Source organism: Tenrec ecaudatus, chromosome 10 (assembly GCF_050624435.1).
Source record: "Tenrec ecaudatus isolate mTenEca1 chromosome 10, mTenEca1.hap1, whole genome shotgun sequence".
NCBI classification, from domain to species: Eukaryota; Metazoa; Chordata; class Mammalia; order Afrosoricida; family Tenrecidae; genus Tenrec; species Tenrec ecaudatus.
Genome location: NC_134539.1, coordinates 2988477 through 3015753, shown reverse-complemented (window position 1 = coordinate 3015753; position 27277 = coordinate 2988477). Strand labels below are relative to the sequence as shown.

The 27277-nt window shown below is 61.9% G+C and overlaps 1 protein-coding gene across 1 annotated transcript; it reads left to right on the top strand.

The window, feature by feature from the left end:
* The first annotated feature begins 1685 nt into the window (after positions 1–1685).
* ADAMTSL2 (ADAMTS like 2) lies at positions 1686–27277 on the top strand. Its single transcript, XM_075558901.1, has 18 exons — positions 1686–1778; positions 2062–2189; positions 2780–2855; positions 3111–3213; positions 3862–4007; positions 4173–4296; positions 5995–6075; positions 7778–7953; positions 14457–14811; positions 15945–16317; positions 19204–19301; positions 21862–21988; positions 22320–22533; positions 22641–22796; positions 23139–23309; positions 23915–24091; positions 26607–26751; positions 27159–27277. The coding sequence occupies exons 1-18, from the start codon at positions 1686–1688 to the stop codon at positions 27275–27277; spliced, it is 2862 nt and encodes a 953-aa protein (XP_075415016.1).

The following is a 27277-nucleotide window of genomic DNA, read 5'->3' as shown; positions in this document are numbered from 1 at the left end:
CTCGCGGGCGGGCGGGGGAGACAGGGGGGGCGGGAGTGTGAGTTCCTCCCCGTCTGCCTGACAGCTATAAAGGCGGCCCCGGCTGGCCGCCGCCACTGGGCCGCTTGCCCCTCCCTGGGAAACCCGTGCACAGGCTCTTTGAGGTGGGAGAGGGAGGAGGCCCGGAGGAGGGCAGCCCAGCCCGTGCCTCTGCACACCCACCCGCCCACCCTCCCGCCTGCCAGCCAGCCCGCCCGCCACGCACCTGGCGGCTGCCCCCCAGCCACCCAAGGAGGACAACCTGCTGACCCCAGCCAGGTAGGCCGTCTCTCCAGCCCCTGGCTTCCGCTGCAGACCCTGAGGGCAGACATCAGGTGCAGCCACCGGACAGCCCACTGCCCAGAGGGGTTGGCTGAGAGACACCCAGCACCCCTGGGGGAGTCCTTGGGTAACAGCAGGAGGCTGGGAGAGGGGTTGTCCCGCCTCAGGCGGCTTGCAGCCCTGTGGGCCCAGAGTCTAGGGCCGGCAGGCGGTGCACTGGCCCAGGAGGATGGCTCCTGAGTGCGGCGGCCGGGCCGGAAGCCAGCAGTGTCTGGAAGCTTAATGAGGAACATGCGTGGCACTGTCTCTGCACCTGGCACCTGTCTCAGCTGTAGGGGGTGGGACACTGGTTAGCTGGGGGGTCTGGGAGTGCCTGGGCCCTTGGGGGTACATGTGGATGGAAACTTGTGGGGAGGGTACTGCCAGGTGAGGGGTTTTGAGGTTTGGGTGAGGGGACAGTTTAAAGTTGGTTGGGACTAGGCAGGGGGGGGTCTTCTTCACCTTCCTGCCCTGGAATCAGCGGGTGTCTAGTGGGAGTCAGGGCACTCTCTTCGATGCCTGCTGGCATTTAGCAGGTTGACACCCTTCTCCGGGCTCTGGGCTTGGGGGCTCAGGTACCTTCCTAGCTTGGTGGCCCGGGGCATGTAGGATATTAACAAGCTCTGGACCAAGGCACAGAGGCTGCTACTGGGGGCAGGATCCTTGCTGGAGACACAGAACAGGGATGAAGCCCCAGGTGGGGGCAAGGTGTGCCTTGTTTCAACCCCTCACAGGGACTGCTAAGTGTTCTCAGCAGAGGTGCGGACGTGTGGGGGAGGAGCATGCCCCCTGCATAGGCCCCTCTCTGCAACTCATCTTCCTGCAGGAGATGGGAGGGTAGGCCCTGATGCAGACACCTGGGTGGGCCCTGATGCAGACACCTGGCTCTTTCTCACCTCCGTGCTGCTGGTCTCTGAAGGTGGGGCTGGTGGGGAAATTGAGGCCACGAAAGGGGCCTCCAGAGCCCACAGGGCCAGCAGGGTCTGTCGGTCCACACTCAGAGCATGTGAGGTACACACAGGTCTGGGGTGATTCCATCTACTGAGGTGAGAGATGGGACTAAACCAGGGGTTCACCCCAGGGGCTCCTTTTCTCTTCACACAACCCCCCTCTGGCCATGCCTGTGTCCCTGCCCCTCACCACTCCTGGATCCTGGCATGGCCTGTGGTCCAGGAGCACACACCACCTTTCCCTGTCCCCAGCCACAGCAGACATCCCCAATCACCTGCTGAACTCGTGATTGCCATTACCAATTGATCCCAGATCACCTGGGGCCTGGAGAGACCCTGGTTACAGGAGACAACCTGGGGCCTGACCTGGCCATGACAGCAGCCCTGTTTTCTAGGATGGACGGTAGGCGGCGACAGCGAGCACACTGGGCCTGGTCTCTGATGGCTGTGGCACTTGTGGCCGGGGGAATAGCATACGTCGGGGCCACGGTGAGTCAGAGTCCACACCAGCTGTGGTCCACTCCCTGTGGACTGGCTCTGTTGGGGGCTGTGTGGCCTCCTGGGGACAGAGATATTAGGTTGGCCCCCAAGCCTGCCCAAGCTCTCAGGGCAGATCCAGAGGGCCCGTGACCCACACCGCTGGGAGTTCCCACCCCAGGGGCCTGGAGTCTGACACCAGGTCGCCAGCCTGCCTGGGCAGGGGCCATGTCTCCCGGGCTGTCCCCCTGCCTGCTCCAGACCCGCTCCTAATGCTGCATGGGGCCTCTCCCAGGATAACAGCCTGGATGGGGGAGCGGACACTACAGCCTACTGGTGGGGGGAGTGGACCAAGTGGACAGCGTGCTCCCGCAGCTGCGGAGACGGTGTGATGTCCCAGGAGCGGCACTGCCTTCAGCAGAGGTGTGTGGCCCGCTGGGGATTCATGGCAACTGGGGCTCCCCGGAGGGGGTTGGGGCTCGCGCTAGGGCAGGTTCCACCCTCCACGGAGTAATGCCACCTTCCCGCTGGCTCCTGTGGGGACTCAGCTTCAGGTGGCTCAGGGCCAGGGGGCCACTCACTCAGAGGGACCAGCCTGCGGCCTGCTCATCTGAGGGCTGAGTGGAAGGGCAGGCATTGACAACCCGGCTAGTCTCTGGCCTCCTCCACTATCTCGCTGTGTGGCCTCAGACAGGCCATTTACCGTTGCGGGGCGCCTCAGTGTCCCCCCGAGTTGAGGTCCTGAGAGTCCTTCGGAGCACAAGCCCAGGAAGAGTGGGTGTGTGTGTGCTTGCGAGTGTGAGTGTGTGACATTCTAAGTCTACTGCACACCTAGCCTCTTTCTCACTCTAAGGGGAAAACTGGACCCCTGCCGGTTCCTGGGGGGTGGGGCAGGGAATTCGGAGACCCCTTGGTGCGGGAATCAGAAAAGCATCCAGAATCCAGTGATCTCAGGCTTGTCCGGGGTCCCTGGCTGGAGCCCTGAGCTTAGAGCCCATCTTCCCTCCCGCCAGGAGGAAATCTGTGGTGGATGCTGGCAACAGGACCTGCAGCGGCACGTCCAGGCGTTTCCAGCTGTGCCGGGCGCAGGTGAGGCCAGGCTGGGCTCGGGGGTTCTCTTGGTGCCTAGGGGCTCCTGGACCATCGGTCCTGGGCCTGTGTGGAACGCAGACCACGGGAGCAGGCTCTGCTGAAAGATGTGGGAGCCAGGGAAGAGTCTTGTGTGTCTGCGTGTCAGGGATGGTCAAGGGCAATGTCTCCCCGCTGTGGCACCCCAGACCAGCCCCTTCCCGCGTGACCTGCACAGTGGGCATCCCCCACCTCCACGCTGTCTCTCACTCCCAGGAGTGCCCACCCGACGGGAGGAGTTTCCGGGAGGAACAGTGCGTGTCCTTCAATTCCCACATGTACAACGGAAGGACCTACCAGTGGAAGCCCCTGTACCCCGGTACCATAGCCTCTCGCCTGGGGCCCTTTCTCGGGAGATGGAGGGCAGACAGCTGGGACCACAGAGGCACAGAGGGGGAGTGGTGGGTCTGCTTCAGAGCCAGGAAGGGGCCTGGGTCTCCTGAGTCTGGGACATGGGCCTGTCCTCCTACCCCTGCCAGGATGGCCTCCTCGTTCCTGGCCCCTCTGCATGGACAGGGCTGGGCATACCCAGAGAGGCTCCACAGGGCTGGCCTCGGCTGGTGGGGGCTGGGCTGTGTCCTGTGGCCAGTCCCCTCTCCCTGCCTTCTCTCTTCCCCTCCCTTCTTTCTTCCCTCTTGAGGAGGTGGGGCAGGCAGGAGACCACCCGTTTAGGGAAATGGGGTGAGCAGGTGGTCGTCCCCACTCAAATAGCCCATACTGGGCGCTTGGGTGAGGCCAGCCTCCCAGGTGAGGTGTTGACTCAGTTTACCTACAGAGGGATGTCCCTGAGGACCTGGGGAGCTGCCCCGCCCGCAGGCTGGCAGAGGCTCCTGGCTGGACCTGGGGCCAGCCCCTGTCACCTCCCCCAGCCTCTGATTCCCCCCCCCCACCTGGATGATGCCTTGGGGGGTGGGCCAGCCCGGGTGGCCCTCCTCTCCTCTGCACTGAGTCCCTCTGGCACCCCCAGATGACTATGTCCACATTTCGAGCAAGCCCTGCGACCTGCACTGCACCACAGCGGACGGCCAGCGGCAGCTCCTGGTGCCCGCCCGGGACGGCACCTCCTGCAAGCTCGCCGACCTGAGAGGGGTTTGCGTGTCTGGAAAATGTGAGGTTGTTAAACGGTGTAGCAAGTGTCCCACTGCTCCCCTCATGAGCGCCCCCACCCACCCCGCAGCCCACCTGAGGCCCGGCTGTCCCCCGACCCCGTCCCCCGCCTCCGCCCAGTGCCCGCCGCCCGCCCGCGGCCCAGCGCCCTCTCCCTCCCTCCCTCTGCAGCCCATTGGCTGTGACGGGGTGCTGTTCTCCACACACACGCTGGACAAGTGCGGCGTCTGCCAGGGCAACGGGAGCAGCTGCACCCACGTCACCGGCAACTACCGCAAGGGCAATGCCCACCTGGGTAAGGCCCTGCCCTCTGGTTCGGCCCTCCAGCAGGTGGCAGGGTGCTGGGCGAGGCCCCTTGGTCAAGGGCCACCGGACACCCAGTCAGTGGCAGATGCTGAGCCATGCCCAAGAAGGGGGAACTGAGGCCCCGTCTACACTGCAGATGTATGGTTTGCATCCAGGCTTACTGGACGCTAGGTCTATGATGACTGGAGTATATGGGGTCCTGTCAGCTTGAGGCTGGTCCCCGTGTCTGGAGTCCCCTTGGGTCATGCCTCTGGAGAAAGACAAAGCTTTCTACTCCCGTAAAAGTCATGGTCTCAGGGACCCACAGGGATCCTGTAGGGTGGCTGGGGGGCATCGACTGGACGGTAGTGAGTTTGGAGGTTGGAGGGGCTGAAGGGTGGAGTGGGGAGAGGAGGCAGCTGCTGTGTATGGTACCTTTGGGAGGAAGCCATGGTCCGGCCCAGTGAAGCACTGAATGCATTCTGGCTGGGAGGGAACTGGGCCAGCACAGCTTCTAAGGAGCCATGCTTAGCTCGGTGCCAAGCTCAAGGTTGGCGGTTCAAACACAGCATCTGCTTTGCGGGAGCAAGCCGAGGCTGTTTGCTTCTGGAAAGGTGGTGGTTCTCCCCTGGCCCCAGGGTCGCCCTGAGTCGGGACAGACTCTGCAGCCGTGGCTTTTGCTTCTGTGGTTGCTGGTTTTCCCCAAGCCCTGGAATTGCCGGGGCGGGTCGGCAGTTCAGACCCGCCCCATGGCTCTGTGAGGAAGGACTGGGCGTCTGCTGTATGAATACCAAACCCCAACCTGCGGCTGCTGAGTCACTGCCGGCTGCCGAGGGGGCGGGGCGGGGCACGTGCTTCCATGGCTGCGCCCCAGTCTCTCCCGCCCACCTACTGGTTCACTGCGAAGGGCTCAGCCTCCGCAGCACCTCGGCTCCTTGGGAAAGCCGCAGGCCTGTTATGACCGCAGGCTCGCCACGGGTGCTTTGGACTGCTGCCAAGGGGGTCTGGGCTGTTGTGGTTGACGGGCTCGGGATGACCTCAAAGGCCGTGAGTTCTGTAGACTCGGGAGACCCAGCAGCTGAAACCGAGGCTCAGAGTGGGGTGGGGTGCATTGGCAGTGCCTGTGCAGGATTTCCTAGATGTGTCCGGCTGTTTCCATAAAGGTCGCTGCCTGGGGAACCCCCTGGGACAGGCCTCCTCTGTCCGACAAGGTTGCCACGTGCTGGAATCGTCTCCACCGCAGTGGGATTTTGACCAGACAGTCCTGGAATTCTCAATTTGGGGAGCGGGGCGGCACTGGACCGCCCACTCTGCTCCACCCACCCTGGCTGCGTGCTGGGCATCGGGCCTCGTTCGCATGAGACAACTCATGCAGGTATTCCCACGGTCGCCGTACAGGTACGAGCAGTCAGACGGTGAAGTTGCTCGTCTCAGGCTCCTGGGCCTGCACCCTCCGCCACTGAGGTCTTGGGTGGCAGGTGGAGCTCTGTAGAAAGCAGAGCATACAAACCTCCTGACTCATGGTGACTCTGGAGGGCAGAGCAGAACGGCCCCCCGGCATACAGGGACTGGTAGCCTCATCTTCCTCCCGCAGACCAGACGATGGGTTTGAACCGCCAACCTGCTGCAGCAGAGGGAGCGGCCAGCTCCTCACGTCCCGCCTGTGGGCTACTCCCTGGTGACCCACCACTCACTGCCCATCCTGCAGGATACTCCCTGGTGACCCACATCCCTGCCGGTGCCAGACACATCCAGGTGGTGGAGCGGAAGAGGTCGGCTGATGTCCTTGGTGCGTGAGTTGGCTGGTGTTGCTCTGCAGGGCATCTGGCTTTGCACAGGTGCACAGGTGGGAGAGGGGTGAGCTGGGGCTTGGTGAGGGGCAGCCTATTTCACCCCCAGGTGAGGAAGGGGCCTGAACTATTTGCCCAGGGTAGTTTTGGGACTACAGGGGGTGAGCTCTGCGGCACTAGTGCCCACAACACAGTCATAGCTGTGGGCTTGGAGGTGGGTCTCTGCCCTGCTGGGGAGAGTGAGACAGGTCAGTGCTGAGAGGGGCTGGGCTCTGGCCTGAGGTGGCGAGTGACTAAACAGAGGAGAGGAGGTTCAAACTCAGGTCTGGGACAGTTTCTGCTGCAGCATGTGCTGTGTGTGTGTGTGTGTGTGTGTGTGTGTGTGTGTGTGTGTGAGAGAGAGAGAGAGAGAGAGAGAGAGAGAGAGAGAGAGAGAGAGAGAGAGAGAGAGAGAGAGAGAGAGAGACACAGAGGGTGCAGGGTTATCTGCACATGAGCTCTGTCTCGGTGCAGGTTTCTGGAAGGACCCTGTGAATTTAGCCTGCGCAGAGCAGGCCCCTTAGGACTCTGAGGTTTATTCTCAGGCTGAGGCAGACTTTGTTGAAGGTCTAGGTGCTTGACTCTGCCTCCAGTCCTCTGGGGGCCCATCCGATGTGGGCAGCCCAGCCCACCCTGTCCCCAGCAGACCTGACACCCAGGGAGATCTTGGGCAAGGCTGGCACCCTGCTGCACACAGGCCCTGGCAGCCCCGCTGTGGTGTTGCTGGGTAAGTGGGAGGCCACAGGGCGCACCCTCTGGAAACAGCCGTGGAACCTCCAGGAGGGAAGGTCATTGCCAGCAGGAAGTGGGATTTGGAGGTGGCCTGCCTTCCCCTGGATGGGTACTGGGAGGCTGGCACCGCTGCGGTGGCTGCTGCACAAACCTTGGTGTCTTGTTTGCAATTCCGTCTGATATCAGTGTGTCCAGAGTTGGTGTCCGATGGCTCATGTCCCTTCAGGAACCTTGGGAAGCGGCTTCTCTTGGGGGCTGGTTCCTGGGACTGCCTTTGAGGATTTCCTTTGGAGTACAGACTGCCCCACTGCCAGAGCCCTCTCCCCCACCACTCCAGGGGTCCCAGGGCCTCTACTGGCTCTCCATGAGCACTGGGCAGGGAGCTGCATGCACACCCTGGCTGACCCGGCCTGCGAGTGGCCATCCTGCTGAGATGCTGGATTCTGTGGTCCCTGAATCCCCTTGGGGATGTGTCCCCAACCTCCTCCTGGTGCATGGGGGGTGGTCAGCAGGAAGGGAATGGTCTCCAGTGAGAGCAGGGGTCAGCCAGCTGGGGCAGTCCTCCCATGGAGGGGGCGGTCCTCTGCGACTGTGTGGATGCTGGGGACCTCATCATGCCTGGGGGCAGGCCCAGCTGTGATAGGCCCAGGGTCACACAGTGGACAGCCAGTCTCATACCTGGTGGGCATGTGTGCCACCTGGTGGACATCTGTCCTGTTCTTGGCAGATGCTCAGCTCAATACCTAGCTCACGCCTATCCCGTATTTGGTGGACCCCTGGTCACTGCATTTCCCAGGCAGGCTTGGCCGCTGGTGCTGAAACTGGCGCATCCATTCACGGCCATAGCTCCTTCCAGGATGGGCTGCAGGGACCCACCGCCGGCCTCCCTCACCTGGCCTCACCACGTGACCGGTACCTTTGCCCTCTCAGCTCTCGCGGACGAAGCTGGCTACTACTTCTTCAATGGCAACTACAAGGTGGACAGCCCAAAGAACTTCAATATCGCAGGCACCGTGGTCAAGTACCGGCGGCCCATGGACATCTATGAGACTGGCATCGAGTACATTGTGGCCCAGGGGCCCACCAACCAGGGGCTGAATGTCATGGTGCGTGGGCTGTGGGCAAGGGGGGGTGGGGTGGGCACAGACAACCTGGGGCTTGGGACTCACGGTTCATTCTCACTCACTCTCTCCAGCCCTCCCTCATTCACTCATGCTGCATTTCATGTGTTCACCACCCAGCACTGCTTTCACTCTGCCACCTCCTTCCCCAATGCCCCATGCGAGCACATCACTCTCTCCCTCACTCAGCTCTGTTACTGATTGTAGCTACTGAGCCTGCCTATGCCGACCTGGTCCTTGCCCACCAGGGCCTCTGTGAGGAAGGAGAGGGACAGAGGACCCACCCCCACCCCACAGTGTGGGGCTATGCTCCCATATGGTTATCTCCCCAGCCACGGGCAGTCCTCGCTGCTGGGGGCCAGGTAAACCTGGCCTTCCCCAGACACTGCTTGCCCAGGTGCTCAGGTGGTCCAGCTGTACCGAGCGAGGTGTGACCTCACACAACTGCTGCCCGAGGGCTTGGCGGCCTACGCTGAGAACAGCTAGAGGCTCTGTGAGCAGCAGCTACCAAGATGGGTGGTGTGACCTTTTCCCCGGACACCAGGGAGAAAGCGCAGCCGGGTCAGTGTTGGCCAAGCTTAGCGACGTTGAAGCCCAAGCCCCATCATGGCAGTTACTGTGTCTTCAGTCTAGTGACATTGGAGGTCGGACACGGGGAGGGCAGTGACCCGAGCAAAGCCACAGTCTGCAGGGGTCCCCACTGGGCTTTGGCCCCAGGGCTGCCTGATGCCAGAACCCCCCTTCATGCCACTGCTGTCTGGAGGGTGTGCATCCCCGCCCCTGCTCCCCCTCTCAGCTGGGTCTTTGCTGAAGACATCCCGAGGGGACCAGACTCTGATGGGCCAAGGCCCATCAGGCCAGCCATTGGGTTTGCCCATGGAGGAAGATGGCCACTGGCAGAAGGAGCTAGGTCATAGGTCAGGTTCCGCAGGAAACAGTCTGATGTGGAGGTCGTGTGAAGGGGACCCTTGCGGGAGTGGGTCCTGGGAGTGAGGGAGGCGCTGGGTTTGGTGCAAGTATGACAGGAACTTCAGCTGAGTTCACAGAGAAGCTTCTCTGTTTGAGGCTGGGACAACCACCTGCCTTTGGATGCAGTTGCCCCTTCAGGAGGGGGCATAATCTTGGGAGGGGCTGCTCCTGTTGGGTGAAGCAGACCCATGGAGAGGGACCAGTAATGGAAAGAGCCCTGACAGCTTGAGAAACAGGGCCTCGTCCTAATGGGTGAGACCTGGGAGCTCACCGCAGCACTCAGTACAGTCTACCCCTTGGGCCCACTTTCTCCGTATGGTGTGCTTGTCTCATCGGGGAATCGCTCCTTTACGGAGCTGGTGGGTTTCTCTTGCCCTTCGCTGGTACTTCTGCTGGTCTTATGTGTGTGTGTGTGTGTGTGGGGGGCGAACCAGTCTCTGCTTCCGGAGAGGCTTGGACTCCTGTTCCCCATGCTTTACAAGCCATGCTCCCGTGAGGCCGTCGAACCAGGCAAGGGATCTTCATAGGTGTCTCAGTGGCTCATCTGGGTACCAAACCCAGCCCCCTTGTCTCTGGGGTCAAGTTCATGTTGATTAAGGTCAGTGACCTCTGGCAGGGCGTGACTCCTTTCTTTGCTTTGGCTCTCTTGCCAAACGTGTCAGTGGGCGCAGGACAGAGAAGGATTTCAGGTAATGGAGCTCGCTGTGTGTCCTTATGGAAGCATCCTCCCTCCCTTGGGAGTCAGGACCTCCAGACTCCGCAGATCCTAGCACCACGAGGACGAGGAGCAAACAATTCCCAAGTGGGTTACTGGGAATGGTAGTCCCTGCTCTTTCCAAGTCTCGGCTCCCAGGCTCCCAGCAGCTCATGGTCCTCACTGCATCTCCAGCTATCCGGAGGTGTTCAGTTGTGTGGATGACTGGTGGAGATCAGCATATTGCACTCATGCAGAACCTACGACGCAGACTGACACACGGTGATTCACGCGGAGCAAGGGGGTACAGTGTGGCTGTAAGTCAGGAAAGTTAGGGTTCTATCTTTTCGTCCTTACTCTGTATGCTGAGCAAATTGTTCAAGGCGCTGGATTATATGGAGAAGAACGGGTGTCAGGATTGGAGGAAGACTCAAACCGGTGACCCACGGATGATACAGCCTCACCTGCTTAAAATGAAGAGGACCTGGAACACGCACCGAGGAAGGCGCACGCCCCAAAAGAAAGCGTACTAGCTTTCCGTACGGCGCACACCCCAGCAGCATAGAGAAAGCGAAAGTTCTCACAACTGGTCCAACCAGGCGAAAAGACCGAGGTTGCTGGGGGCTTCGCTTTGCTTCCACAAGGAGTGCCCATGGACACAAGGGCCGGGAAGCACACCAGTGGGTGGCGTCGTGCACGTTTGCCACGAAGGCCCCCTTGAAAATGGCAGAAAGCAAAGATGTCACTGCGAGGACCAAGGCCCACTTGACCCAAGCCATGGCCTTTCACCTCATCCGCGTGGGAGAGCTGGAGAGTGAACAAGGAAGGCCACCTTCCGATGACGGTGTTGGTGCCAAACGCTGACCGTGCCATGGACTGCCAGAAGGAAGTGCGGGCCCGTCGGGGCAGAAGCACAACCAGAACACGCCTTAGAAGTCAGGATGGCAACACTTCATCTCATGTGCTTCCGACACGTGACCAGGAGGGGCCGGATTCTGGAGAAGGACATTCTGAGTGGTACAACTGGGTTCTCAACAAGATGGATGGGCACAGTGGATGGGCACAGTGGCTGCAACAAGGGGCTCAAACCGGGCAGCAGGAGCAGGCAGTGCTCTGTGTTCTTGTGCGCAGGGTTTCCAGCCACTGGAACGGACTCAGTGACACCTAATGAGATACAACGTTGCAGCTAGGATGTTCCCAGGCATCGTACCCACATGATCACACTGCTCCCCAGATGGCACCTTGGCTTCACCGTCCACTCATCCCCCAGGTCGGCAGTTTCTGGGGGTGCAATCCGATAGGAGCGGTGGCTCCACGTGGCGTGCCTTCCGTGGCATCTCCTTGGCTGGAAAACGGGTTCTTTGGCCAGGGCCATGCCCCGTGGCCTCCTGTCTCTGTGAGCCACATACTTTGTGAGGACTTGTTTCGTGAGGCTGGCTGAGCCCTGTGGGCAGGAAAGGCAAGCCCACAGTCAACGAGATTGAATAAGGTGGAGAGGGGCCAATGAAGTCAACGTGCCATCGAGTGGCTAGCAGGTCCCCCGAGGGAAGGCGCTGTCCCAGGGCTCCACGTAGCCTCCGTGGTTGCCGTCAGGAGAGTGGGGTGGGGGAGCGGGAGCCCGTGCTATTCGGTGCATGTGTAGCTCCCGCTCCCTACCCTCCACATCAGGCCGTCACCAGGGGGACTGACGCAGTGGCTGGTCTCTTTCAAGGGGCAAAATCATGTTTCTGTTACTTGGCTGGGTAGGGTTTGCCCAGCATTGGGGCTTTTAGCTGTGAACTGTCATGATACAGGATAGCCACCCCGTTTGGTTCTTCGTAGGCCCCATGCCCAGACCTTTGCATAGTTGGAAAACCTTATCGTGGTTTACAACCAAGCAAGCCATTTGTCACTGCCCACAGGTCAGTACCAACCCTGGCCATGCACCACTCCCTGTGAGGATGCCCAGGGTGAGGGGCCATATGCATTGCCGGGATCAGATGGACTTTGTTTCAACTTTTCAGGGCCACCCCGAATGGGCGGGAGAGAAGGTGCAGCCCGTTTCATCTTGTGCGTTCTTACCAAACTAACCCGTCTGTGGGTCGAGACCAGCTCCTTCCCTCCTCTCCCCGTTCCTCACCAGGGTACCTCCTCACAGCCGCAGCTGTGAACTCAGAGAAAGCTGCAGGTGCAAGAGGCTTGGGTGACCGGGGAGTTTGGGCCACGCGATCAGATCCTGCGGCTTTCCTGGACACTGTCCTGATGGTGTCTAGGCCTGGGTGGGACACTTCCCTTTGATGGACCGCTGCTGGGCTCAGTGGACATCACAGAACCCACCTTGTGAGGTCAGGTCTGGCTATGCAAGCCCTTTGATAGCCTGGCCCAGGAGCAAGTGGACTTCACTGCTGCAGGCGGCCTGCCCTTGCTGTAGAATCCTGTGGTTTTCCTGTTGAGGCTGACCCAAACTCCACACAGCATCTTTCCCCGCCACGGAGAGCGGTCGTACTCACTGTAGGGTCAGCCAGGTCACGTGTGGCATGGCTTCCTGCATCACCAGGTGGCCTGGCTACAAGGCCCCTCTTGCAGCTGGCTGTGAATCGGTCCCTGCGTGGCGCCCATGGTTTGCCTTGAACGACTTACAAGAACCACCCAGAGGGCTGCTGGTGTGATCCTGTCCAGAATGCAGCCGAGACCACCCGCGGGGCAGTCCGAGCGGGTGACACACGGCTCACTGCGGAGGAATCACAGCTTTACCATCTGGCTTCTCAGATGCTCCCTGGCATTTTCCTTCACGGGATGGGGGGCACGTATGAAGTGCAATCACCTGCCTGGATGTTGTGGCCTGAGGGTCCCACAGGCGTGGACCTACCAAATCCTCCTCAGGGCTGACTCATAGTCCTCTGCAAAACACGCACGTCACCTGGTCTGATGGACGAGATGCCACCCATAAGGAGGACCGGTGCAGTGCTCTGTGGGACCACACAGCGCTCTCCACACTTGGGACGGGGGCGGAGAGCTAGCACGGATCAACAGTCTGCACGTATGCTGGGGTCCGGCCCATGTTGATGGAAGTCTAGTTCCAGTCTTCCTTTCTCATGGGGATGGAAAAGGACACATTAGTCAGGCCCGTGACTGTGCGCCGTCAACCCGAGGCCACGCTGGTCTGCGTTAGCAGATGGAGCAGGTCGGGTCAGCCACGGAGCTGCGCTGGAACCACGACGGGGCCGAGTGTCTAGTGGTCTGCCATGCTCCGGGGCCGAAATAGGGGATGGGGGGTGTGAGCGACAAAGCACTCACTTAAACTAACCGGAAGGTTGGCAGTTCAAGCCCATCCTGAGGAGTCTTGGCAGTGACACTGGTGATCTGCTTCAGAGGTCGGAGCACCGTCCTCCGATGCACACAGAGATGCCAGGAGGAGATGGGACCACCTGCCCTGTGTCTGTGAGAACTTCAATGCCATCTCTCCCACAACACAATCACCCTGACCCTACAGGCCAAGGAGCCAACATGGGGGTTCTGCCAGCAACAACCACACATTTGGGGACCACGGAGATGACCGTGGGGTGAGCCTGCCGGCCAAGCCTGCATGGATATGCACCCCCAAGCTTCCTCCCTCACAGAGTGGGCACGGGTGTGATCCGGACCCCTAGTTTTCCACAGCAGCTTGCAGCCTGGTTCCCACAGCCCTCTCAATGTCTGTCATCTCTCCAGGGGGCAGCTAGTGAGTAGGGGCGGGGGCAGGAATAGAGCCAGCGGAGGCTGAATCACAGCGACCCTATAGGACAGGGTAGCGCTGCCCCTGTGAATTTCCAAGATTGTAATTATTAATGGGAGTAGAAAGTTCCACCTTTCTCCTTCGGAGCAGCTGGTGGTTTTGAACTGCTGACCGTAGTCCCTGAAATTCTGTCACCTCACTCCAATCCTCAGAGATCGAGGAGTCTCGTCCGGTAGGGTGTCTTCTTCCTCCAGATCACCCCAGAGAGCAGCTTGGCCACCTCAGACGACATCTGAGGGGTGCTCACGGAGGCCAGGAACTAGGTCTTTGTTGAGTTATACCAACCAGCGGGCGGGCGGGGGGAGAGCAGGGACGGATGCAGTCCACCCTGGCGGGAAGGAATTGCTTTAGGAACAAGTAGATTGTCTTCGAGTCAGTTCTATTGCTTTTCAAAAGCAGCCCTGGTGGCACCGTGGGGCCAGGCTGCCGACTTTGAGGTCAGCGGTTCAAAGCCACCAGCTGCTCTGCAGGAGAACTACGAGGCTCTCTGCCCCCACAGCGAGGTCGGTCTTAGAAACCGTACACGGGGTTGCCACACGTCAGCATGGACGCGATGGCAGTGGCTTTGACGTGGGCTTGCTACAAACACACAGGGCACAAGCGCAGCCCTTAAGGAGAAAGGGCCATGGTGGCACAGTGGGTTAGGCATTGGGCTGCTAACTGCAAGGTCAGCAGTTTGAACCCACCGGCCACTCCTTGGGAGACAGAAGAGGCTTTCTACTCCTGCAAAGAGTTCCAGTCTCGGAACCCACAGGGCCAGCTCTGCTCTGTCCCAGAGGGTCGCTCTGAGTCAGAATCAACCCGACGGTGGTGAGTTTTATCGATCTGTCTACACGATCTATTTATTGTTGTTTGATTGTTTGTTTTAATGAAAAGGGTGGTTTTTTGTCTAAAGCTGTGAGCTGCTCCACCAGAGAATGTCCTGACTCCCTGCTCCAGTAAAACCATGGCCTAGCCAGGCCTGTGGGGCATGACCACGCTGTCTGTCCACGGGGCGTGGGGCACGGGCTCCTGGCTGCCTGGCCAGCCCCGCCTTCAGACGGGTCCCCATCTCCTGTGCTCCTCTCCCAGGTGTGGAACCAGAACGGCAGGAGCCCCTCCATCACCTTTGAGTACACGCTGCTGCAGCCGCCTCCCCGCACCCACCACCTGCCTGCCGGCTACTTCAGCTTTCCCCAGCCGGCCGCGGGCGGGAGTGGCGAGAGCCGGGAGCTGGGTGGCGCTGCTCTGCTGGGCTTCGTGAGCCACAATGGCTCCCTGTACGGCCCCCCCGCGTCTGCAGAGCGACTGGGCCTGGACCACCGGTTGTTCGGGGCCCCGGGGCCGGAGCTGGGCCTGGGCAGGAGCCCCGAGACCAACGAGGTGTGCGAGGAGGCCGGTGGAGGCGGGGTCTGCGAGGGACCTCCCAGGGCCAAGGGCTTCCGAGGTAACCAGGTGTGGTCCCCTGGCTCCTTGGCGGGGCTTTCCTGGGGGAGAGGGTGTCAGGCGGAGGGGTCCTCAGCCCCCAGGATCGGGACAAGCGTTGATGAGGGATGTGGTCACTGGCAGAACTCCTGTGGCCCTCAGTCTGTCGTGGGAGGCAGGTACAGAGGGGTAGACTGAGGCTCAGGTGGCAGAGGTCACGTGCCCAAGCCTGGCAGCTGCCCCTGCAGGAGCTGGATAAAGCCTAGGACAGTCAGAGGCCCCGTGGTAGTCAGCAGGGGAGACAGGGCTACCACGTGGTGGTGGTGGGGAGAGACGGAGAGCCACGGTGGTCCCGGAGGGATCTCAGAGAGGGTGTCTCTGCCTGAATGGTGGGACAGGAAGAAACAGACAAAAGGCTGAGGTGGAGCTCTAGGTGGGCTCCGGGGGGAGACTGGGGACCCAGGTGGGTTAAACTGGGGTCCAGCACCACCACCACCACCGCCCGAAAGAGATGCTGGGCGCTGGCTCTGCTCTCTAGGGTAGCAAGTGGTTTCCGGCTCACCGCGGCCCTCCAGGACAGAGGAGGGCTGCCCCTGGGGGCTTCCCAGAATGTGACTCTCTCCTGGGACAGACAACCTCACCTTTCCCCCTTGTAGTAGCTGGGGGGGTTTGAACTGCTGCCTCTGTGATGGTCAGCCTACAGTATGAGCCTTCCACAGGGCAGGGCCATGGGAGCGTGAGGCAGGGCTGCTAGTCAGGTGTGCTTGGGTCAGCTTGCTGGAGGGGTCTCTTAGCAGACACAGGAGGGGGCCAGGCTCCGGTCCCTTGGCTGCTCTGACCAACAGGGCAGGGGGTGGGCTCCCCCAGCAGCAGTTTGCTCTCTCCGAGCTGTGAGGCCCAGAAATCTGAGGTCCAGGCGTGAGCAGAAACCCCCTCACAAATGGCAGGGGCGTGGAGAACATCCTTCCCGTCTCTTCTGGCTTCTGGGGGCCCAAGCTGCCTTGGCTGCCCGGGTGATGAGAGCCCACTCTGAAGCCTCCCGCTCCAGCGTCCTGGCTTCCCGTTAGCCCCTCTTCTGGACTGCCCCTGACCTCAGCGCCTGGGGAGCCTTGGATGCTGAGCCCCTGTCCCCCCACCTCCACCCCCCCCCTGTAGACCAAAACACCACGGGGACCGTCCTCTCGGGGGACCAGGACAGCCAAGAGGGTGGCGCCCGGTTCACCTCCCAGGAACTCCCGTCAGCCAACGCCATCTCCGACCGGCTCCTGGGGGCGGGCTCCGACTCCAAGGAGCTGCCCCTCAACGAAAGTGCCAACAGCATCTCGGTGCAGAGCGGCCCGAGGCGCGGCCCAACCGAGAGCCTACACGTGAACCTGGAGGAGAATGAGGGTGCGGGGGCCCACCTGCTCAACAGCTCCTACCTGGAGCTGAGCAGTGACAGGCTGGCCAACACCTCCTCGGAAGTCCCACCCCCCAACACCAGTGCCAGCCTCCCCAGCGTGGCTGGGAACAGGACCCACAAGGCCAGGTAGGTGCCCAGGCCCAGGTGGCTCCAGTAAGGGATGGCTGGAAGGATTGGGTGCCTAGAGGTCAATCGGGCAGGGCCACTGGACCCTGGATTGAAGCCCTTGATCTAAGCAGAAGGTCATCCACTTGGCTGTGGACGGACTGAGGCCAGGCGCCTCCTGGGTTGAGGCCAGCTGGGAGGGGATACCCCCAGACAGGCTACTGCCTTCACTGAAGGACACATTCTGGGGACAATTCCCATCTACCAGGGTGCCCTCATGGCCAGGGGCCCGTGCCTTCCCTCAGGGATACATGGGCATCAAGGCTGGTCTCATGGGTACTGCCAGGCCAGCCTCACTGGGGTTGGGCAGGGATTGGAGGTTGAGGCAGCATACACGCATAACCTTTGGCTGGGGCCTGGGCCAGGGCACAGAGACCGGTGTCCTTAGGGGCCTCAGGGATGGGCTGATGAAGATTTGGTGTCTATCCAGCCCCGGTGGCGGACTGGTTACAGTTGGTCTGCTAACAGCAAGGTCAGCTGTTCAAAACCGCTGGCCACTCCACAGGAGAAAGATGAGGCTTTCTACTCCTGTAAAGAGTGGCAGGCTCGGAAACGCACAGGGGCAGTTCTGCCCCGTCCTGCAGGGTCACTGTGAGTCGGCACTGCCTCGAGGGCAGGAAGTTTTTCTTCGTGGGGTTGGAGGGACATTTTCACCTGCCTGCAGGTAGCAAAAACAGCAACACCGCAGGTGGGGTGCTGGCCCAGGTCAGGCTGCGCACACCCCCCATCCCCACCCGGCTTCCCTTCCTCAGCCTGTTGCCTGAGCCCCAACCCCTGTGGGAGGCCTGGGTGGTGGGGGGGCTTCTGAGGAAATCTGCAAATGTGGCCAGAGGGGTGCCCTGGAGCCCCATGCTTGACCGTCTGGGCAGGGGCTGTCAGAGTCGGTTCTGACTCACTGTGACCCCAGAGGACAGAGCAGAACTGCCCCGTGGGGTCTCCGAGGCTGCCATGCTTCCTTACGGGCACAGGTGGTCTCATCTTGCTCCTGTGAGTGGCTGGTGGTTTGCAACTCCTGGTCTTGCTGCTGGCAGCCCAGTGCATCATCGCCAGGCCACAGGCGTGGGAGATGCCAGCCGCCATGCAGGAAGGGGGTCAGCCCTTGGGGCTCCACCCAGCTCTGCCGCCCCAGCCCCACCTCGTCCTCCTGCAGCCATCTCTAAAGCCCGCCGGTCCCTCAGGGACCCCGAGAGCTTTTAGAAGCCAGCATTTCCAAGTCTGCCCAGTTCCCATCCCCGCAGGATGTCACCTTGTCCCTGGGGAAGAGGCCCTGTCTGAGGGCATAGGGACCAGTCTGCTCCCCAGGTTTCCAAGTGGAGCCCTACCACTCTCCCACCCAGCAGCCAGCGCCATGGACGCTGGACCGGGCTGTGATCATCATGGTCTGGGACACCTGGGCTGAGGGGCAGAGGAAAGGGCCGGCCAGAATAGGGGGTCCAGCACGTTGTCCAAGAACAGGGCAGGGGGGCAGCTGGAGGGGAAGGTGAAGGGAGAGTGGCTGTGTGGGAAGGCCATCTTTGCAGACAAGCTCCAACCATCCAGGGAGGGGCGGCCACTTCGCCCTCCCCGCCCCCCACTTCTAGGACCAGAGGCTGAGGGTGGGACAAAGTGCCTCTTTGGTTGGCTCAGAAACAAACACCATCCCCTCAGAGGGCCCTGGGGTGGGGTGGGGAGCCAGGGTTGGAGGTCACCCACCCGGGTCAGCAGGTCTGATCTCCAGCAGGACCAGGGGGTGGGGGAGGGGCAGTGAGGGAGGATGGTGGCCCAGTAGTTTGTCAGTGTTTGGGGCCAAAGTGCGACTTCCAAGAACAGAAGGTGCCCTGCGCTACGTGGTGCCCTGTAAACATGTGCTGGAGCCCCGCCCCCACCCTCATCCCCACCCCAGTGCTGGCATGAAGGGTGCTGAGTGGGCAGGCTCCCAGAAAACACCTTTTGTGCTTGAAACCCGGGGCTTTATTCCAGCGGGCTGGTTTTCTCTCTCTCTCTGTCTCTCTCTCTCTGTGAGTCACGCAGCCTGCTGGCTGCAGGCACGAGTGTGATTGGATAAAGATGGGGGCGGGCCTCTTTGCCATCTTTGTTCTTGGGGAGACTGGAGAACTGTTGAAAGGTAGGGTGGGCCCCAGTGGGCACCCTGAAGTGTCCCCTGCTCCCCGCTGCCCTCAGAGGCCTTGTTGCTGGTGAGCTGGGGTCTCCGCAGTGCCATTCCTCACTCTCGGTGGTCTCTTCTCCTGGTCGAGGAGAAGGGAACCCTTTCCCTTCCGGCCCGAGGTCTGCGGAGGGGCTGGGGAGGCTCTGAAGAGGGGGCATCATTTGGTGCCACCTAGAGCTCTCAGAAAGATGTGCCTTCAGAGTGAGCGTCTGGGGGAGATATGTGTTGACACCCCCGCCCCCACAGCTAAGGGCAGGCGTCATACCCCTGTGGAAGTCCATACATGGAGAGAAACCCCGTGGGAGCCAGCAGGGAGGACCTGAAAGCCTTTTGGCACGCTGGTCAGCGAGCCCCCACTGGCCTGCCTCCTCTTCTCCCTCTGCTGGCCTCAGACATGAGGTCAGGTCCAGGCAAGCACCTGCCCAAGTTCTAGCCCTGGGAGGGTCAGCACAAGAAGTCATTTAGTGTGGGGGTGCCAGGCTTCCATCCGCAAGGTTGGTGGTTCAAACCCGCCAGCCGCCTGTCTGCGGAATGTTGAGGCTGTCTACAACTGAAGAGCTCTGGCCTCGGAGACCCCAAGGAGCAGCTCCACACCGTCCTGAGGTGGGAAGGGGCTCCCTGGAGTTGGCTGTCTTTGTTGTGCCCCCTCCAGGAGCAGACACCGAGTAGCACCCCCCCTCCCCCCTTTGCTTCACTGTCAGGACCAGGCCCAAGGCCCGGAAGCAAGGCGTGAGCCCGGCGGACATGTACCGCTGGAAGCTGTCCTCCCACGAGCCCTGCAGCGCGACCTGCACCACAGGTACTGACTGTTCCCAGGAGCTGTGGCAGGCGGGGCCCAGCCCCATACCTGGGAGGCCGTGGGATGGACAGACAGGCGTGATGGCCTCCCGGGCTGTGTTGCAGCAGATGTTCTGTTTGTTGGGTTCGAAGACAGAAATGGCAGGTGGTGGCTTTGTTGCTGTGTCCCGTGAAGGCAGAGGAGGGGGAGAGGACGAGACCTCCTCGGTGGTGCCTGGACAGACAGACGTTTGTGCCCTGAGGCCAGATCCTGGGTCAGTTGGCACATGGGGCCATGGCTCCCGCCACGCCCTGCCCCAGGGTACCGGACACTAGCAGGGAGTGGACCAGAGGCTAGCTCTGAGGGCTGATCCAGTCAAGACCAGGGACTTCCTGTTGGGTTGCCTTAGGCAACACCAGGGCCTGCACCAGAGGCAGGTCTTCCCAGCCAGTGCTGACACCCCCAGATGGACAGTAAAGAGAACCAGACAAGTGGGGTGTCACCAGATACCAGGCCATGGGCAGCATCCTGGGAGCTGGACAGACTGCAGGACTCAAATCCTGGGCTCTGCTCACATGCCGGGTTTGTATGTGTGTGGCCCATCTTGTTACCAGAATCCCCGTAGCATATACGGAGTGCAGGTCATGCTGGCTGGGAGGACAAGCCTGGGGGGCAACATCTGGGGGGTCATTGCAGCTTCTCCGAGCCTCAGCTTCCCACCTGTGGAATGGGCGTGCACCTGTCTTGCAAGTGGCTGGCATAGGGGGAGCTGGTCAGCGGGCTCTGGGCTGGGCAGGGTAACGGGTGGAGCTGTAAGCATCTAAGCCCAGCTCTAAGCACCCTGGCCCACCCAGGATGTTCCCAGAACACCCGGGTGCCCCGTGCCTCCCACCAGGCTGAGGGGCGGTGGCAGGGATCAAACAGGCTTCGGGGAAGGGTGGCAATCCCCCCAGGAAGGACGAGGGGATGGGCGGAAAAGACAAGGCCGGTTCTTTGGGGAAACTGGTGCTTCAGACTCTGCTGCTGAAGCAGGGGGTGGGGAAGGAGCTCCTCACTGTAAAGAGGGGCCAAGAAGGGGCAGAAGAGCTGGCCCAGGCCTGTGCCTCGAGGATGGCTTCACAGCGGCCAAGAAGTATGACACCCTGCCCGCCTCTCTGCCCTCAAGGGTGCCAGCCCCTCCACCAGGGTGTCCCCGATGGGGGCAGGGTTTACCAACCTCACAGGGCTGTGGGGCCTCACTGTGCCAACTGCCCACGGAACCCGACCCGGTGGCCGTGGTTCACAGGGATCTGACTGGCAACTGCTCCCAGGTCCCTGACCCTGTAGGAACTGCTCCCGGGGCCCCGCTTCAGGGCAGCTGCTGGAGGTCCCTGGCACCTGTCAGTGCCCCACCCCTATGGAGGGTGAAGCTTCCAGCAACAGTGGGCAGTGTTCGTTCAGGAGACCCTTGGGCGGCCAGTCTGTGACGGGTTCAGGTTCCTTGGCCTTTAGCTTTGGGTGGGGCTGTGTGGCACCCGTAGGACCCCGAGTCCCAGCTGCACACTGGCCAGCTGTCTCTGTCCACTGCCGTGTGGCTGGGCCCTCCCTGCCCACCTGTGGTCCTAGAAAGAGCTCTGTGACTAGAATGCTGTGGTGACCCGGTGGTGACGCTCACAGCGGTCCACAGAAGGGTCGGCAGTGCCCCCACCCCCAGGCCCACCAGCCACTCCGAGAGAGGACACGGTGTCTGTCTGCTTCTCCATCGAGGGCAGCTCTCCTCTGTCCTACAAGGCCACTGCGAGACAGAATCCACCAGAAGGGTGCAGAGGAAGGGAGGTACAGAGAGCTGACCCTTTACTCAGACATCTCTGGGAGATGAAGCCCTGTTTTAGGAGTGAGCCCCTGAGACCCGGACGCCTAGCTAGGGGTTGCTGGCCTTCCAGCCGGGTTGAGGGAACTGGGACATGAACCCTAGCCACCTTGATCACAACCTGTACCATCACCCCTCTAGAGGTGGGGGGGGGTGTCTCCAGGCCCCATGCTGGCACCCCTGAATCAGGGAATATTCTGACCAGACCATCCGGGACTGCAGCTTGGCTCTGACCTTTAAGGGTAAAGATGACCCACGCTGGCTGCTTGGGGGCGGCTGCTGGACAGGCAGGCCTGGCTGGGGCTCCCATGAGCTGGAGAGGAAAAGAGGGGGCTGCTAGGGAATCAACTTCCTTTTGGGGGATGGCTCCCCAAGTAGGGCTGCTCTTTGCCTCCATCACCCCAAGATGCTGGGTGTACTCTGCCTCTTTTTGGTACTTTCTCTCTCTCTCTCGCTTACTCAGTACATAGGAAGTTTGAGCAGGGTTTGGGAGGTCAGGGTCCTCACACAGAGCCCTGGGTATGCTTGTCTTTGCACGGGTCACTTTGAATTCCTTCCAGTTGACCTGGGGGCCCAGCCTGGGTGCCAAGACACCTGGTCAGACCCTGGGATGGGAGCCCAGCAGCACCCCGCCCCGGCTCCCCGTCAGACTCTGAATGGCTCCCCAGCCTGTCAGCTGGACTCCTGGTTCCTGCTGCTAACCACTCAGATGGCCCTTCCCTTCGAGCCCAGGGGTCATGTCGACGTATGCTATGTGTGTCCGCTACGATGGCATCGAGGTGGACGACAGCTACTGCGATGCCCTGACGCGCCCTGAGCCTGTGCACGAGTTCTGCACTGGGAGGGAATGCCAGCCCAGGTAGAGCAGTCAGTGGGCAGGTGGTAGGGGAAGGGTCAGGGGGAGGGCGTGGGAGGCGGGCCGGGTGCTCAGAGTGCACGGGAAGAGGGGGCGGCCAGTGGGAGGACCAGAGGATGATGGGAGGGAGGACTGTGGTGTCCAGAGGGTGGGCATTTGGGAAGGCTAGGGAAGAGCTGGGGGGGGGAGGGCACAGTGCCCAGAGTGTTAGGGCTTGGGGGACATGGGCTGGGGAAGGTTGGGGGGAGGGCTAGGGAAGAACTGGGCTCAAGGGCAGTGGGGGGCCCTGTCCTCGGCTGGGGTGGCAGCGGAGGGTCCTGGCCGTGCCTGGTAGGTGGGAGACCAGCAGCTGGAGCGAGTGCTCACGCACCTGCGACGAGGGCTTCCAGTTCCGCATCGTGCGCTGCTGGAAGATGCTGTCGCCCGGCTTCGACAGCTCCGTCTATAGCGACCTGTGCGAGGCAGCTGAGGCCGTGCGCCCCGAGGAGCGCAAGACGTGCCGGAACCCGGCCTGTGGGCCGCAATGGGAGATGTCCGAGTGGTCTGAGGTGAGTGGCGCCCGGCTGGTGCTGAGCGTGCGTACCAGCGGTCGGCTGCCCCCCTCGGGGCCGGTGGTGACCTCCCTCCCTCCCCTGCCCTCCTCTCCCTCCTGCAGTGCCCGGCGAAGTGCGGGGAACAGGGTGTGGTCACCAGGGACATCCGGTGCTCGGAGGACCAGCGGCTGTGTGACCCCAGCACCCGGCCGGTCGGGGAGAAAAACTGCACAGGCCCCCCCTGTGATCGACAGTGGACTGTCTCCGACTGGGGGCCGGTGAGGACAGGGCAGGGACTCGGTTCCCCTGATGTGGGGGAAGGGCTGTGTCTGGGCTCCCTGCTATCCCCACTGTACGTCCTGGTCTGTTCCCGTCCCTGTCTGGAAAAGATGCACAGACTCTCACATGGAGCCCAGAGCGGGGAGCAGGGAGCCCTCGCCTGTGTGTTTCATGGAACGTGTTATTTCTGTAATTAGAACAGAAAATGTTATTTAAAACGCAGTTGCCAGGACAACCACTTTCCTGGTGCTGCTGGGAGCCTCTCCTCTCCCGGGGGGGAATGGCGCTGGGGGCCCGGTGGTATGGCCCAGCCACCGACCTGGCCCCTTTCACCCCTGCAGTGCAGTGGGAGCTGCGGGCAGGGGCGAATGATCCGCCACGTGTACTGCAAGACCAGCGACGGGCGGGTGGTACCGGAGTCCCAGTGTCAAGTGGACACCAAGCCCCTGGCCATCCACCCCTGTGGGGACAAGAACTGCCCTGCCCACTGGCTGACCCAGGACTGGGAGCGGGTGAGTGCCCAAGAAAAGGTGGCTGGGGGCACATGGGCCCCTATGACAGTGGAGCGGAGGATGGAGGGATTCATGGCAAATGACGAAGGCGCTTGCCACCGGAAAAGTGAGCCATGGGGCATCCCCAGCACTCCTATGCCCTCCCCGGGCCTCCTGGCCCCACACCTGGGTCACCAGGGACGGGCTTGTGGGTCGTGTGCTATGGACCCACTGTCCACCCTCACAGCCAGTTGGCCTTTCCTGCCACCCCTCCCTCCTTGTCACTGCCCTGGCACCCCTGTACTTTGTCCCCCGCCGGGTCACCTCAAGCCAGCAGCCAGCAGATCCCTCTGGCATGGAAATAGTTGCTCCCCTTGGTCACATCCGCCGGGGCCACACGTGGTTGGAGGCTAAATGGCTCTAGACCAAGGAGCCCCGGCAGTGCTGCTACCTGCAAGGTTAGCGGTTGGAAACCACCAGCCCTTCCGAGGGAGACAGACGAGGCAGTGTGCTCCATAAAGACTTACTACCCCACTGGTGACAGTGGGAGGGGACACGTCTCATGGGCCCCGGGGAGCTGGCCTTGTGGCCTCCGGTGCTGAACCCTGGCCTGCCCCTTGCTTCAGTGCAACACCACCTGTGGGCGGGGTGTGAAGAGGCGGCTGGTCCTGTGCATGGAGCTGGCCAACGGGCAGCCCCAGCCTCGCAGCGGGCCCGAGTGCGGCCTGGCCAGGAAGCCCGCCGAGGAGAGCACCTGCTTTGAGCGGCCCTGCTTCAAGTGGTACACCAGCCCCTGGTCCGAGGTGAGTGCCTCACCCGCCGGTCCCTGCCATGGGGGGCCCAGCTGGAGGCCAGCACAGAACCGCTGCCACTTCTGCACCTCTCCAGGCCTGTAGCCTTCCAGGCGCGAAGGTGTGCAGAGTGGGTGCCCCACACCGGTGCCGCCAGACCCCCCCGGAATCGATGGTGCAGGCAGGGACGCTGGGCTGGATAACAGGCAGAAACTCCTGCTGAAGGGGCCTCAGGATGGCAGCTGATGGAGCTGGGGCCTGGAATCCCCTTACACAGGGTTCCAGAGCTGAGGGCCTTCCGTCCCCTTCCAGCAGGAGGGGGCCTGTCCCGGCACCCTGTATTCCCCCACCCACCAACCTGCAGCTGAAGAAGCTGACTCTTGGTGACATGTCTGTTCCTGAGTCAGATCCCAGTGGGGAAGGGGTTTATAACTCCTTAAAGGGGGCCCTGTGCCAGCCCATCTCTGTGGCTCCAGGGCAGGGTCCCTAAGGTAGGGCCCACAGAGGAGGGAGTAGCCTCAGCTCACAAGCCATTCTCCCCACAACACTTCTGCCCCCCCCCCCCATGTTCCAGACTACCCTGGCCCCTTCCTGCAAAGGTCTCTGGGAAGCAGGGGGGCGTGTCCCAGGAACTCAGGGGTGCCAGGCACCCTCAGCTGCAGGGCGGGCTGTGGTCAGCCTGCTTTCCACTTGGGGTTCCAGGAATCCACAGCAAGTACACCGGGACCTCCATCACCCTCAGCAGCAGCACCCTGTGCCCTCAGAGGGGTGGGGGATAGGGGAGTGCTGAGTGGTCTTGATGAGCCTGTGGGGGTCCCCGGTGCTTGCTCTGGGTGGCCAGACAGTGTGACCTCAGTTATTGCCACCTCTGGCCTCAGCTTCCTCCTCAATGACCCCCAGAGGCCCAGGGACCGGGCAGTTCTGGTCGGGTCCAAGAGGGCCACCCTTAGTGCTGTTGGACAGGGCCTCGGAGGTGGGCACCAGGTGGGGAGTATTCTGCCTAAACACAAGAGACCAGTGTGGGTACATCTGGGGTTGCCCACCAAGAGTGGGCGGAGGGGCTCTGCCCCCAACCCTTTCAGATTCAGATCCTCTGTGGAGAGACTTCAGCAGTTCCCCTGAAAAACAGCTCTCCCTCCTGCCCTTTGCCCATCTCCACCAACATGTGTTCATTCCCTGGGGACCCCCAAAGGAGAGAAGAGGGGCTAGGGCCTCCCCTAAGGGGCCTATCTGAATTCAGGGCCTCCGGGTGACCAGGCTGGGGGCCTCCTGACCCAGAAAAAAAGTCCCCTCCTGCAATGTCATCAGGGGGGTCGGGCCAGGACCCCCAGGTCAGGTACTGTGAGGGGTGTCTCCCTCTGAAGGGGAGAGCTAAGAGGAGGGCCCCACAGGGGGAGGCCTGGGCGAGGGGTGTGTCCAGGGGCCTGGGCAGGGGCCAGGGGCCTGGGCAGGGGCACATCCAGAGGCTCCCGGGACACCAGCTAAGGCTGACTGCTCTGGCTTCTTCTCCCAGCCTCCAGCCTGGCCGCCCCACAGCTCAGAGATGTTGGGAGTGGAGGACAGGGCCCCTTCCAGCCAAATCTTAATAGTTTCTCCCTGTGCCTGGAACACAATCAAGGGTGGGCCCCAGTGGTGCCTCTGCCCCCACCCCCACCCCCATCCCAGAGCCCAGCTGTGTAGGGTCCCTGTGGGTGCTGTGGGTCACCACATGGGGGGCAGGAGGCAGCCACCACCTGCAGATCCTGGCAGGAGGATGCTGTGTATTGGGGTCAGCAGACGTCTGGGGTGTGCAGGGTTTTCCAAGGGGAACATCTGGACAGGGCTGGGCAGGCTTGCTGCAGAAGATGTTTAATTGGCTCGCAGCAAACATAACGTTTTGCTGTAGGGAGGGGGGGTGGTGCTCTCCTGGCTCCTGTGCCTCTTGGGGCCCTGCATCCTCTGCCCCACAGATCTCAGTAAATTGGGGACCCAGGGACAGTGAAGCCACAGAGGCGGGCCGTGTGAGGACCAGGCTCAGGCTGTGCCCTCCCACCTGGTCACCATAGCACCACTGAGGGTCAGCTTTCCTGCTTTCCCAGGGGCTTTTGCAGGCCCCTGCCAGCTGACATGCAGGGCCTCCTGGAAGGTCGTGGGGTGGCAGGGTGAGAGCCCTTGGACTAGGAGATCCCCTGGGATGAATCCCACCTCTCAATCTGAGCCCTCCCCTTCCGCTGAACCCCACCCCCTCATTTGAGCCACACCCTCATCTAGGCCCCGCCCCTTGACTGAAACCAGGCCCCTGGGGATCCCTGCTCTCTCAGCTGAACCCTGCCCATGAGCGAAGACGAAGCATTAGCCCCATCTCTAGGGCTGAACCCCACCCCTCAGCTGAACAGTCCCTTGGCCAAGCCCCATCCCCCAGCAGAGTCCCTCCTCCAGGTCCCACACTTCACCCTTGGCTGAGCCCAACCCCTCACGTAAGCTCTGCCCATCTTAGAGCCCCGCCCTCTTCCCCGGGTCCTGCCGGGTGTCTCCCCACCTCCCGCAGTGCACCAAGACTTGTGGGGTGGGCGTCAGGATGCGTGATGTCAAGTGTTACCAAGGCACCGACATCGTGCGTGGCTGCGATCCGCTAGTGAAGCCGGTGGGCAAGCAGACCTGCGACCTCCAGCAGTGCCCCACGGAGCCCCCTGGTGAGTGGGGCTTCCCCAGGGATCGTGCTGGCAGGGGGACCTGCGAGGGTTCTGGGGAGCCTGCGGGGCGCAGGCGGGGGGAGCAGTAAGGGGTAGCTGGCCCTGGGGCCAGGGAAGGGGCTGCACAGGACTGCGGGCACGTACTGGAGTCCATGGTGACTCAGCCAGCATGGAGGGGTCCTGGGCACACAAGCAGGGAGGGAGGGACATGTGGACACTGGGGCAGGCGCAGGCCCACTGTGGAGGAGCCCCTATTCTGTCCAGAAAAGTAGAGTGCAGACTGAAGGCGAGGCGGGGTCGGGTGGGCGTGCAGTGGAGGTGGAAGGGGCTGTAGCACCCATCTGTCCACAGGTGGTGGGGGGCGGCGGCGCTCCTGATGCCCATACCCTCCACTGCCCTCTCCCCAGACGACAGCTGCCAGGACCAGCCGGGCACCAACTGCGTGCTGGCCATCAAAGTGAACCTGTGCAGCCACTGGTACTACAGCAAGGCTTGCTGCCGCTCCTGCAGGCCCGCTCACTCCTAG

Excerpts from the sequence above, each read along its gene's own strand:
- ADAMTSL2 (XM_075558901.1), top strand. The coding sequence starts at position 1,686 with ATGGACGGTAGGCGGCGACAGCGAGCACACTGGGCCTGGTCTCTGATG. Across the intron at positions 19,302-21,861 it reads CAGCGCGACCTGCACCACAG|GGGTCATGTCGACGTATGCT; the intron begins GTACTGACTGTT and ends CTTCGAGCCCAG. Across the intron at positions 21,989-22,319 it reads GGGAGGGAATGCCAGCCCAG|GTGGGAGACCAGCAGCTGGA; the intron begins GTAGAGCAGTCA and ends CGTGCCTGGTAG.